General features: G+C 39.6%; 1 protein-coding gene across 2 annotated transcripts in view; it reads right to left on the bottom strand.

Annotated features, from left to right (window-relative positions):
- The window catches only part of Unc5c (unc-5 netrin receptor C), a 369,361-nt gene that overhangs the window by 32,429 nt on the left and 322,348 nt on the right, over positions 1 to 14,584 (bottom strand). For both annotated transcript variants that reach the window (NM_001293561.1, NM_009472.4), the window contains 4 exons: positions 13,434 to 13,625; positions 12,423 to 12,767; positions 10,617 to 10,704; positions 1,049 to 1,217 (listed from right to left, as the gene is read on the bottom strand). In NM_001293561.1, coding sequence (NP_001280490.1) covers positions 1,049 to 1,217; positions 10,617 to 10,704; positions 12,423 to 12,767; positions 13,434 to 13,625 — 794 coding nt within the window. The remainder of the gene's footprint in view (positions 1 to 1,048; positions 1,218 to 10,616; positions 10,705 to 12,422; positions 12,768 to 13,433; positions 13,626 to 14,584) is intronic.

The following is a 14,584-nucleotide window of genomic DNA, read 5'->3' as shown; positions in this document are numbered from 1 at the left end:
GAAATCATAGTTTCAAGTGAATATAGAAGAATCTTGCACTGATGAGGAAAGCAGTCCAGGGCCCCTAAGGTTATTCCAGGTCTCATGATACCGGAGACAGAAGGACCCAAGGGAGTAGTGTTCAAGAAGAATATGACCGACAATGGACACCATGACCCAAACCTGCCATTGTATTTTCCTGGACTCTTGAGTTCACCCCTATGTCATTGACATGATCGCTTAACCCCAGACATCAAAAGAGCACTTAGCAGAGTTTCTTGCAAACACTTAAGATAGAGCTTTAGATAATTTTGCTTGCTTAGATAGTTGTTCACACACACATACACGTGTGTGTATGTATGTATAGATATAGATATAGATATAAATATAGACATTTAAAGCTTAAATGACATTAAAGTTAGGCCTGTCTAAATCTATTTAAAGATGACAGTTAAAGTATAACCCCAAACTCAACCCTAGATTTGAGATACTCTAATAAGGAATAATTCCTTCATATGGCAAATGTAGCCAATGTTCGTAGAAAGGAAAAATCTAGTTAATCCCAGAACATTGTGCTTTGCTGCTAAGTCAGTTTTCCTAAAATATTATAGCTTTAAACTTTCATGCGTATCTTTGTAATTTCTTTCGCTAAAAATACCATAAGTGATTATATTGTAACTTCACATTTTGCATATGTAATTTTTATACATATATATTTATCCTATCATTTACATATGTATTTGATAAAGATATTCTTGAGAGACAGATGCTAAGTGAAGAGTTCTGATGTAAATTCTGATGGTCCCTCCTTTCCCAACATGGGGTGCCTATAGTCCTAATGGGTTACCAGAAACTTCTGAGTATCCTTGATTCTGTGAACTGATTTTGAACATTCCCCTTTCTGGTGCCCATCAGTCAGAAGATAAGGAAGTAGTTACTGGTCTTCTGTGTCTCATTTTGAGTGTGAGCTAAAGGTTGTCCTTCTTTGATTTAAAAATAAAGGTCTCCCCCTCCTTGTCTCAATGATGGACAATGGGTACAGTGTTTCTCCCACAGACACCCCACTCACCTCCCATTGTCCCTGCACTGCCTGGTTTTTGAGCTGGATCTTCCAGTCCTCGGTGCTGGGGTCTGCACAGTGATGCAGAGTGAGGATGACAGGGCGGGTCAGCAGAGCTCCAGGAGGCCCACAGCTCACCACAGGGGTAAGTAGGGTCTGAGAGTCTTCCATGGGGGGCCTGCATGGAGAGCAGAGGACCATACCTGTGACATTTCCGTAGTAGGAATGCACTGCGTCATCACTGAGATCTAAAGTTGGATGAACAGTTCAAATCACTTCCTCATAACACTTGAGCAGGGTGGGTATTGGGTGGTAAGACAGAAATAAATGGAAGCCATGTCCTGTATAGACAGGCTTTCATCTTGTAAAACAGGAGTTTTTTTCTGACAATGAGGCATTTGCCAGCATCTCTTTGATCCCCATCCTCAGACACAAGGCTGCATTGGGTAGCTTCCTCTGAATTCATGTTCTGATACTTTCAGGATGGAATGAGAAAGAACAGAATCCTTATGATGTTACATAACCAGGTTTTCTGATAACTCTCACCACTGGTCTCACAGTGTTTTAATACTTTCATGTTTTCAGGGCCTAACTTGAAAAATACTTCAAAAAACTCACTTCAGAATGAGGACACCCTAGAGCTAAACTTAGTCGAAATGACTTTCAGGCATAATTCAGGCATGTATAGCAGATTCATTCTTTCATATGTGAGCAGAAAGAATATAGAATGGCATTTCTGTAGCAAGTTAAAAAGAGATCACATCACTTATGTATTTCACACACAAAAAATCTGGCCATAAGGGACTCAAAGATGCAAATTATCCTTCCTTCCTTCCTTCCTTCCCTCCTTCCTTCCTTCCCTCCTTCTTTGTTCCTTCCCTTCCTTTCTCTCTCTCTCTCCCTCTCTCCTAAACTCTGTCAATCTCTTTCATATATATGACTAAACAAAAAGTAAGTGGATTAATTAATCCAAGCTGCCAAAAAACTTAGCACTTGAAAAAGTCATTCCAAAATTTTTGAGGTTACTTAATTGTCTCACAGCTTACAACTGGCATTTTGTGATTAGACTAAACACATGCTTCTCAACAGCTCTCACACTGACTGCTGGAAGGAACAAGGCTACCAAAATCACAGGCCCATGAAATCTTAGGAGGGTCTTTGAATTTTGTCCCCACCTAGAACTAGGGGTTCAGGACAACACAGCTGATGTGGTTAGTGCCTCAGACATATGCAAAGTTATGGACCATGGTTACTAGAGCATCATTCATTAACAACTCACATTCACATTATGATTAACTCAAATGAACATGATCTGTCTTCTAGACGTTTGTTTCCATAGATCCTTGACCTGCTAACTCGGCCACTTTATATCATGTATTTAGAGACATTATTTTGATATCTTCTCCATTGCAAATCATTGTCATTTTTTTCCAATATCATCTGGCAAGCAAGGAGTCTACCTCTCTCCTTATGTTCATGAAGAAGTTTTCAGTAATTTGGTGTCTCATTAAACTGAGAATCCTGAAGGCCACCTAAAATTTAAGTGTATAGCACCTGAGAATTGCTATTTTCTTTAATTTAGAATATGAAGATATAGTCTCATGACAAAATCATTGTATTAGATTATCCTCAATCAACTAATAACACAAATATTTTATACCAGGCTCTAGTTAAGAGGGGAGGATGGCAATATACTTATTAAAAATCTCCTTTATGAAGTAGCCAGTTGAAAGCCACTGGAAGCTAGGTGGTGTTAAAACTCGGTCTTCAAATAGTCCTATGTGTTCTTAGGCCACGTCAAGTGTATACAGTTTTTTGTTTGTTAGAAAGCTTTTGAACCTAGACATATTTACAAGTTTATTTTAGTAGATTCAGTATACAACTTTTTATGCTATGTCATTCCTCCAAATATTGTTTATCTCTCACACTCTCCTGACCTTCAAGAATTGGATATGTCTACCATTTTTGTGGTCATTATAATCCCTGCCAAGATTGTAACACAAGAATAAGACAGGGATAAGACCTTTGCGAGGTCACCATTTCAAGCCTCTCTCTCATCAGACATCAATACCTCCAAGGTATTTAGCTCAACCAAATATAAACCCATTAAAAGGCACATCTCAGTGACATCCTCCTGTCTTATTCATGTGGACATTTAAACGGACATCTCAGATTCTTCCGTAATTGCAGTGGCTACACGAAATTGATTTGTCTCTTTTTATTACCTATAGTTTATGTATTATTTATCACATCATCTAGAAGTTAGTAAATATCTATGCCCTACCCTTACCTAATGCTGACTAAATGAACAGAGATGAATGAATGATGGCAGGTATGATTATTTTTAACATTGTTAGATAATTCTTTATAGATTGATTATGATAATTGATGTTCTTAGTGGTTTTCAAGGAAGCTTGTCTCCTATTTCCTTGGGAAAAAATGGTAACATATATCATTCCTTACATCTACAGGGAATGATAGGCAGGGCTACCACTCATTAAGGCTCAGTTTCTCCATATTTAGTGGGACTTTACTGAAACTGTATAGATATCACCTGATATTTTTTGAAATATTCCTGAGCTTCAACTTAGAAAACTAACACAAAATTGATGATGATCTAGAACATACGATGTTGTGACTGATGAACTTTCAGACCTAAAATTTGTGCTGTCTATCAGTACTGACATGACAGGACAGCTAACGTGATGACTCATAAGTGGGGCCAGGCATCAAAGCCTTCACAGCTTCCAGTGAATCATCATTCCCTAAAGCTTACAGTTTGGTCTCTATTGCCCTTAGGATTCCTGCCCCTCACTGTTCCCTGCTTCTCTTGAACTTGTACCAGGATCTCACTAACTTCTGTCTCTCCCTCCTACCCTATCCTCCCATGTGCAAACCTCAAACAAGCTTTGTTTAAGTCCAGTCCTTTAATATCCTGCATAACATGTTTTCTTTATTAAACCTGCTGTTTCCTAGGCACCTTAGGGGTGCACATATATTTGGCATTGGTTTCTGGCAATAGCGTGAGACTTCAATATTATTCCTCTACCAGGTTGGTTTTCATTTTCTCTTAACGCATTTTGTCTTCTTCCCTTTGTCTAATCTCCCCCACCCTCATATAACATAAGGGAAGCCTTGCTTTCATTTTGTCATGATTAATATTACACTATATGCCTTTGGCAGTGACCTTATTATTGCCTAATACCACTTTTCCTTCTATGAGAAAAATAACCCTGCAACGCATGTGCTTTCCTGAGGCTTCTCCTCCCTTTTAGTTACAAGTGTACCTTGAGAGATGAGCAATCAATTTTACAGGGAAGGCCCTGAAGCAGATCCACTTCAAGTGGCCCTAGCAGAGAGTTGAGGTCTGTCTCTCAGGCTGGTGTCAGCAGCCTGTGCTTGGGAGAAGGAAAGGAGGGGCTTCCTCTCACTGCCCATGAACATAAGGGAGAAGTGAAATCCTGCAGCTGGGTTGGAGAATTGTCAGCTGGGCACTGTCTGAGCACACCCTTGGCATGCAGTAGTGATGGGCCGTGCTCTTGGAGGAGGGAAACCAAATGGAGGGTGGTAGGGGGAGGGGCAAATGAATGTCAAATGAGTGTCAAAAGAATTTATTAACTCAGTGAGGTGTGGAAATGTGATGAATAGGCAAGAGAGGAAGATGAAGTACAATCTGTAATGGAACGAAAAACAAAGAACTAAGACTTACATTCACTTCTAAGATAAAGGAAGCATTTTCCAATGTATATTAAAGGGGAGACTTAGGTAAAAGTTAGCTATATTAAATCAAAGGTCAGAAGTGTGTAAAGTCACAGAGCCATTACTTACATAAAGGGAGAGTATGCAGAGTACATGGAGCCAAATAGTTGAAACTAAATGTAAACCTCATGTATAATTTTGTATGTCCTATGAGTTGTTGGATGACCCATGAGCTGTCTGAATTACATAAGCAGTCTGTATAGATTAATTGCTGATGACAAGGAAATGAACACAATATAAAACTTAGGTATAGAAGCAGCAACTAAATAGAAACTCAGCAAAGTTCAATGATCAGAATGTTTAAAATGTATATAAAAACAAACAACAAACAAACAAATAAAACCTTAACAAGGATAAAACCAGGTTAACAGCTGCACAGACCCAGTGCCCCTTGGACAAAGTGCATGAGGAGAAGAAGCTGGTTTTCAGAGAGATTTGCTTCCAGCTCCTGCTGGTATTGCCAGTGAGAAGAACATAGAGAAGAGCATTGTAGACAAGTCCCACATGAGCATCGGGATTCACTGCTCATGAACACCTGTAAAGCGAGGTAATCCTGAGACCCCTTTCCAGAGGAGGAATCCTGAGACACGAACACACTTCCCAGGGATGCTGGGTCAACTCTTAGCACCAAGATATCTTATTTGGAAACCATTTCGCTTCTTTCACACTGGTGAATCTAGGTTTGCTGAGTGTGAGCTTAGGGACCTTTTGAAAAGAATCTGCCTCCATCTACCTCTAGGTGGACATAAGGTGCCCTCTGTGGATGCGTGTCTTTCTGTCAGGTCCCTTCGTGCAACACTCTCACTCCAGGCTCAGGTGTCTTTTAAAGCACATGTCTTCCCATATAACTGGCAACTTGAAGTATTTGCATTCTGCGTTCATGACAGGAAATGTCTATCTTGCTTCCTATCAAAAGTTCAACTGAAGAAGAAAAAGCCACTCTGAGTGGCATGTTTCCATTTTCCCAGACAGGCAGAGTCTATCTTCAGATGAAGTTAGAACAGCTAAGCAATATGCTCTGGGCTTTAACCTTGTAGAATTATTTTACTCAGTGAATATTTACTCTGAGTCCCTACAATTTGCTTCCCCTGAGGATCATTAACACATTTAAACTCATTGCCATTGTCATTTTATCTTAGGATCTTAATGATTCAAAATATGTTTTTTTATGAGGAAGCAGAGAGGAGAGAAATATTCTCCTTACAGCCATATTGTTCATGTGGATCTTAAGAATTAGAGGAGACTCCCCCCACCCCCAGTTTTTCTTCTATTATTTTTTTGCAACAAAATCTCTCTGTAGCCACTAATGGCCTTAAACTTGAAAACTTCCTCTCTCAGTGTTGTGAGTGTTAGAGTTTCAGGCATGTGCTACTGTATCTGGCTACCTTTTCATCTGGAAGCTATAAAATAACCAATTTATTATCTACTCCCAGGAAAAGAGCTTCATTAGGTTACTATTTCATATTCCTACTGCTCACCTGGCTTTATATATATCTGTATACTTTATGGTTGATACTAATATATAATATATATCTATATATGTGTATATATATATCTATCAGTACATATATGTCAGTATATATAATATACATCATATCTATATCATATATCTTTGTCATATCTATCTATATCTATATACCATTTTGTAGAAAGAGTAATTACTTTTTATACATAGAAAAATAATTAATGAACCCTGAGATTGGTTGATTTTATTTGGTTTTCTCTAGTCCTAAGCCAAGGTGAACATTAAACAGATGCTGTCCACCAAGTGTTTTGACAGAAGTGTTAACTGGCTCATACTGTTTGCCACAATGACGTGCAGTGTTCATGGCCCCCTGTATTCACCTCGTTCTATCCTCTCCAGCTGAAGCCTAAGTTGTAATGGGGTGCTGCTGCAGCATGGGGTGCCCTCCCCCATATTCCCATAGTTTTTTTTTCCCCCATCCTTTCATGGTATCCTAGTCAGAGGAGTGATTGTACATTTTGGATAGAGGGAAGAAAATAGAATATTGATGAGATCAAAGATCTCTTCTTTAAGATTCCAAAGCCTTTGACTTTAAATAAAAGATATGTAGTTACTCTACTGAATGTGATTTGCCTCAGGAAAGTTGTATTTATGAAGAAAGCTTAAGATCTCAAGACAACATGGTGTGTGGGGTGGGGGATGGCTCAGGGTGTAAGGTGATTGCAATCAAAGCATAGAGACCTTAGTTTGATATCCAGCATACACATATAACTACTGTGCACATGCACATAATCTTAGCAATGGGGTCATAGAGACAGAATGATCCCAAACAAGCAAGCCACTTTGGACAGAATGACTAGTCCTCATGCCAGTAAGAGATTCTCTCTCAGAAAACAAAACAAAACAACCCCAAAAGACATATAGAGACATTGTGGAAGAAACCCGAAGTCCACTTTTAACTTCCACATATGATTGGATACACTCCAAAAGAAAATGCACATCAGAGACTATTAATGAAAGGTAGAACACAAGATGATTGCTCAGATACATGAGAAGACCTCACAGTGCTAACGCTCTATTATAACAGCAATATGCTTTCCCTGTAAACACACAGAAATGTCCTTCAGAATGAGCATTAATACAAAACGTCACAGATTTCATTCTGCAGGCTCTTACATGTGTTTCTGTGTTAGGGAGACTCTCTATAGATCATGATGAATCCCACTTTAAAGGTGAAGGAACTTATTCCTGGGGAATCAAGTCTCAGCAACACATCTTACTCGGTGACTGAGGAGAGCTAACGATAAATCAAGTACGTCTGACCCCAGAGCTCTTCTGTTTTCCAAGGTGACATCGCTCCTGTGTACACCACTCCATACACCCTGCCTCTACCTTCTTGTTTTCTTACATTCTGGCTGCACTTGCCATTGCTCAGTGAAGACCTTAACAATCTTTATGAAATATAGATTAAAAACTGTCTGAGAAGCCAGGGCAAGGAGACCAGATGCGTGCCACTTGAAGGCGTTTGCAGCAGAACTGGGAATGTTGTTTTTTTTTCCCTTTCTCTCTGATTCCTTTCATGGCATCCAAAACTGGGTGTGTTTCCAGCTGGATGGTACCCAGCTGGTCATCTGCTGATGTGAGTTGTCTGAAGGGAGGCGTGAACTTAATTACATGTGGCCTAGTGAATGTGACAAATGGGGCCTTATCATTACTGAGTGTGCTCTACACAAAGCACAGACTGGCAGATGCCTGGCCTAAATGAGCCAGAGATGGGACAAATCATGTCTGACCAAAGAAGGTGAAGAACTGCAAGGCTGAGTTTGCAAGAGTTCTGGAAAAAAAAAATACAAAGTCTCAGTTTCCCCATGAGTACAATTTCTATGGCTTATGTAGAAATGTGGCCCCCCTTTTCTCGGTTCTAGAATGAATTTTTAAAAATCTCATTGAGACCAAAACATTATCCTTTATCAATTCTTGTGGACAAAATAGATTGAGAACTGAAAGTCAAGTTCAACACCCCCACCCCCCCCCTTTTTTTTCTGTGTCCTGTACTGGTCTTGTAATTTCTTCAATCAGCTAGCCAAACGGATCAGTCAGTTCTGAAATCCCAAATGTTAAAATGGATAGGACTTTATTTGTAATCTATGGGGAGCCATGGGAAGTTTATGGACAACTTAATGATGCGGGACTAACACTTCTGTTTTCAAGAGTGATGTGCTGGCTGGTGATGTGTCCCACTGGAAGAGGGATCAGTAAGCCTTCCTGGAGGTCTGGTATGGGTTGGGCTACAGAGAGAGGAGTGTTCCAGGCTTAAAGGCAGGGGAATAATAGGTGAAAATTATAACAGAGTGAAAAGTATTTCTTAGCTAGCCAGAAGCATTGCAGAGGAGTACACAGGACACAAGGCTAGGAAGTGGGCACATGGAGAAACACTACCATTCTGGTTTATGCTGAAATGAAGCTAAACAGGAAAGGCTAAGGTAGGCATATGGTTTGTATCTGGCACATGGGTAATACATAATGACTGTTCATTGAGTATATTTGAACTAAAGGATGAATATGTACAGGAAGAAATAAGCCATGGTCTAAGAAAATCTTAAAAAATCAAAGGTAAAGAGGTGTTTGACAGTGATGATAGTAAACTGAACTGTAAATAATGAGGAAGAACCATTTGAAAAGGACTGGGTGTGTTAACTATAGAATATAGGACATTGGCGGTCTTTAGTGTTCTTCTGTTGGTGAAATTCCCTATAGAACATGTCTAAAGAGCGAGTTAATGCCTCAGTACAGGGGAACGCCAGGGCCAAGAAGTGGGAGTGGGTGGGTAGGGGAGTTGGGGGGGAGGGTATGGGGGACTTTTGGGATAGCATTGGAAATGTAAATGAGGAAAATACCTAATAACTAAATAAAAAAACGTGAGTTAATGGTGAGGGAATGAAATGACATATAATATATACATATATAATATGTATATGTATAAAATGATTTTCTGTAGCTTGAATTACAGGCATGAATAATGCTTAAGGATTCCTTGTCTTTTTTTCTTTCTTTCTTTCTTTTTTTTTTTTAAAGCTTCTTGTTCTGGCTGTTGTTTGTGTAGATGGAAGGATACTATCAGAGGGGAAAAATGTTCTGGGTCATACTGTTATAAATACCTGCATCTCCACCTGGGTGCATAACAAAAGAGCTTTTCAGCTACCCAAGTAGGGGACCAAAAAGAGCAGGCTTCCTGAGGAAGAGCAGAGTGGGGAGTGACTGACTACATGAGTCACCTGGTCTGCATTTGTCACTCTGACTCTGCTCAGAGCCAGACCTGAGGATGCTTTTCCTTGGGGCCAGTGGTGGTCCTTACATAATGAGCATCTCCATTTAAAAAATATCTTCTGTTTTAAAATCTTAGTGTGGTTTTGAACGCATTAACCATCCATGTTTCTAGCGCACTGCTATACACAGACAGACAGACAGACAGACCGACAGACAGGCAGACAGAAACACAGAAAGACACAGCACATGCTTACACACACACACACATACACACACACACACACACACACACACACACACACACACAGACACACAGAGTCAGAGATCATATATTGAAACGAATCAAGGAAGACCATCTCTGCTATTTCAGAAGTTAAACTGAAAATTGTATTTAGAAGATCTAACCTGTTCTCATTTTCACTTAAAATAGCTTCATATTGATGAAGATGACACATTCTAAACAGAGCCTTTGGATTCAGTCTAGTTTTCAGCAACACTAGTCTCATCTTGAAAGGTCTAATTATAAAAGCTAAGCATAGGAAGGTTGATGACTCTTTTGCTGGAGGAGAATTATGAAGAGAAGAATCTGTGCACAAAGTCTGTGTGCCAGGCTGAGGTGGGAGGGGCAAGTCAGGGGCTGGGCCAGGCTGAGGTGGGAGGGGCAAGTCAGGGGCTGGGCCAGGCTGAGGTGGGCGGGGCAGTGAGAGGAGCCTGTGGAGGTGCAAGGGTTATACAATTTTGTGACTTTTTATTTCTACAATGGTGAGATTCTTGTCACAGATCACAGGCAGCCAGAGTATCTTTGTAAATCCACATATCTCTTTGGGTCATCTATGAATCATGTTTTTGGCCATATTTTTCTGCTAAAAGGACCATGTGTTTACTCATAGAAACTCAGAAAATATCACTAGAATTCCATAGGATATGTTGTACCTGAAGCTTCAAAGAGAAAGCAAAATAAAATTGGACTTTTTTTTTTTTTTGGTATAGGTCTAGAGTCAAATGTATTTCACTCTATGGTTTCTACTGTGCAATTCTCCATGTTAGATACTGCTAAGGAAAAAAATCAGAAAAAACCATACTTACCTCATATTTTCTTTCCTGTGTACAGTCACATACATTTCATAGACTCTCCCCTGAGGAATGGCCCCAGCGGGAATCAGCAAGCTTACTCCTGAATAGCAAAAAGAGAAAAGTACTGTATAAGACCTGTGAACCAAAAAGAAACTTCTAGAATGCTTTTGCAGCATGCAAAAAGGACTCGGATTTTGTGCCTATGAGGCAGCACTCTTTACATTTTCCCTAAAGACATGTAAAGGTCTATAGCTGCCTTCTCTTCTTGCTGGCCTTGCATTCTGCCACAGCTCCCTTTGAACTGTTATGGAATTTCTTAAGAGAGTGATGTCATTTGGAAAGTTCGTGTTTTATTTAAGGAATCGACAGATGGTTCCACTGCTGTTTTTCTTGTAAATTGAGGGGAAACCAAAAACTGCTATTAAAATTTTAAACAGCTGCAAAGATGCATTGTTTTTGATTAAAAAAAAAAAAAAAAGTTCCTCATGAAATCCAAAGTCAGGGGAATGCTAACCTCAGCCAGATTTGAAAACCTTTTTATTTTTCCCCTCTAAAATATCTGGTGAGCATCAGTGTTATTTCACAGCAGAGTTAGAGATAAGGATAATTTATTATACACAACTCTATGGATTGAGCAACATCTTACTCAGCTGCAACAGGTCACGGCACGGCACTTCTCATATGTTGCTTAGTGTGCCAATGAGAAGGATTGTTGGTATGAACTGTGTGAAAACTCGGCCGCGGATAATACTGTGACAATTTGAGCTGGTGTCAAGACCACCTGGAAATCCTGGTTCCTAAAGCATGGTGGAAATTTTTGTTTAAGGAATGTGTGTGTGTGTGTGTGTGTGTGTGTGTGTGTGTGCATGTATGTGCATTGTGCATGTGTGTATAACACAATTTTACATGCATTAACACAATACGTCAGTGAAATTAAACATTAGCTGTGTTATAACTTATGACTGCCAGTCTATCAGTACTGCTAAAAATAAACTTCAACTTTCAACATTGGCAGCTACGGACTTATGGAAGAACACTGTGTTTTTTATTCTTTAGGTATTTCTAAACTATATAATAAACTAATAAACAAATACAACTACAAATTGATATTGGATGAAGCTGAAATTGTAGATCAATATATCATAGACTGGAATAAATAATTTAGGTACTCTCTGGTTGAATGATATACTGGATAATTAATAAATAAAGATTTTGTGTCTGCTGTTATATTTCTTTCTTTCTTTCTTTCTTCTTTCTTTCTTTCTTTCTTTCTTTCTTTTTTTCTTTCTTCCTTCCTTTCTTTCTTCTTCTTCTTCTTTTTTTTCTGGACAGGGTTTCTCTATGTAGCCCTGGCTATCCTGGAACTCACTTTGTAGACCAGGCTGGCCTCGAACTCAGAAATCCACCTGCCTCTGGGATTAAAGGTGTCCACCATCACCGCCTGGCTCTGCTGTTATATTTCTAATCATTTATGAAATAGTTTTCTAAAATATAGCTTCCTGGAGAACAGTGGACTGAACCAAGTGATTGCATTTTCTACCTGGGTTGATTAATTGCCTTTAAGGCAGCTGGTACAAGTTCTGAACTCCATTCAAGCAAAAAGGTCTTTCTAGAGGAACTAAATTCAGAGTTAGTTGGATGAGATTAAAAACATTTTGCAGATTTTATATGAAGTAGTGCTTGAGATATACTGAATGGAATTTTGAGGTAGACTACATCTAACATCTCAGGTTCATTATAAACAAAGAGAGATAAGATTATAGAGACTACAATATGACTTCAAGCTGCATCTTTGTCACTTAAATTTTCAGGAATTACCTGAATTAGGAATGATGAGGTGACCCCCAAGAGAGTTGAAGGTACCAAATGCTGTGCAGGATGGGTCAGTCTGTCTTGCGAGGCTCTGGTTCTTCAGGTTAAGGGCCTCATTCTCTAGCAAGGACTGGGTCATCTGGGGTGACAGTTTGGATGAGAACTCGGCAAGGTCATCCTGAGGAGTGACAGCACCTGAGCTGTTGTACACTTTGATTTTCAAGTTGGGTAGTGGGTCCAGAATTGGAGAGTTGGTCATTGGGATTTTGTCTGAGACATCATGCAGAGCATAGACAGGTCCCCTGTACATGGCTGCAGCTGAGGTGAGGTCAGGGGGGACAGCCAGGAGATCTGAGGCACAAAGAAAAAGGAGTTCTGTTTGCATTTTCCATTCAAACCAAGACAGATTAGCAAGAGACCATGACACAGCTTTAATGCACAGCAAAGCTGCTCTGCTAACAGTGCAGGTGGACAGATCAAAGGCTCTGAAACCTAGGACAAGCGGAGTGTCAGTCTCCTTCCTGTCATGAGCCATCAGTAGTTAACTTGGCTCCTTCTATATTTTGCCTTGGGATCTAATCATGACATTTAAGGTATTTGGCTATTTCTTTGGAGTAGAAAGAACAGTATGAGCTCCTGAGTTGCTATCTTGTAATGGCTTCGCTTGCATATGCTAAATTTGGATTCATCTGTAAATCACTGCATTAAAAGCATTATAAGAAGGGGACCAGGGACGGGGGAAATCAATGAATCAATGTACTCATCCTTTCAAATAGAAGTTAAAGAGCAGGACAGAGGTATTTGTCAGAAAAGCAACTCAAATGATCTGTGCATCACAACAACTCTGACTTATTGTAAAGAATGATTTCATTCGTATAATGAACAAAGCCAAAATCTCTGCCTTTTGCTAAGCTTGTATTCTGGCTCACCTGGATGATACAAATGGCATTTAGTTTGTAGATATGAGGGCACACTGCTCACTCCCATGTATCCTCACAGTGTAGAAAGCCTACTGACCTTGTCTGGCAGCCTTGATGTTCACAGGCTGAAAGCCGCCATTGAGTGCTGAGGAGTCAATGATGTCAGACTCAAAGTCACGGTGGTTCTTCCGATACACAAACAGGGCCACCACAACAGTGATCGCCAGACAGACTGTTACAGCGATCACAATCCCCACGTAGAGAGCCACATCATCTGAGTCAGGAGCAGCTGGAAAGAGAGAGGGGAAACATCCAACCAACTGCTTCTACAAACTTCCCCTAGAACACATATGTATTACGGTAATTTTTTCAGACATTTATTGCCATTTTTTATGGGTTAATTTCAAGTCTATTTCAAAAGCTATATAAAATGACTGTGGCTTTTCAGTGGAAAATTATCTCTGATTTCTTTTTCTTTCTTACTCTGCATCAATCCACCCACTAATCTATCTTATAATTGGGCAGCATAACAGACTATTTATTGCCAGGCATTTAAAGAAACTGGAACCCAACCCATTCCAAACCACAGGAAATAAAAACTTTATTACTACCCCTTTCAGGTAAAAAAAGTTTAGAAGTGATTTTTAAATAATTGATAGTTCAAAAGAAAAAAAAACCATAAACACTGTCAAACATATCTGGCATAATTTTAATCTGTATGTGGATTGAACCAAGAAGGTTCTCTAGGTATCATTTCAAGTTATAAAATTACTTCCTATACACTCTTCACTCTTCCCCTTCAATCAGTATGAGAATGGATGGGAACTGTGCAAATAGAGCAAAGCCAACATGAGGAGCAAGCATGGTGGTTTAGAGAAGTGTGCTTTCAGAAGCCCAGATCCAGGGCAGAAGCTAGGGTGAGTTCCAGCTTCTGGGGCAGATACAGTATTATCTCCTATCATGAGCTTCCTGTGGGCCTTTGGTAGAGCTTCCCATCTAAGCTTCTCATTATGGGAATAAGCTATAGGTCTATGATTTGTTGGATAAGATAAAGGTCTTGGTCAGTGATCAGAAATGTCAAGCTACCCCAGGGAGGCAGATAAGTATTTGACCAGCACAAGGTGCCATCCATAGGGGGCTATTTCTAGGTAATCTTAAAAAAAGAAAAAAGAAGAAGAAAAAAAATAAGAAAAATTCTTATAAATGGTGCCTGCTGCTTTGGTGGCATGAAACATGTTTGGATTGAAG

Source organism: Mus musculus, chromosome 3 (assembly GCF_000001635.26).
Source record: "Mus musculus strain C57BL/6J chromosome 3, GRCm38.p6 C57BL/6J".
NCBI lineage: Eukaryota > Metazoa > Chordata > Mammalia > Rodentia > Muridae > Mus > Mus musculus.
This window is presented reverse-complemented; position numbering and strand designations above follow the sequence as displayed.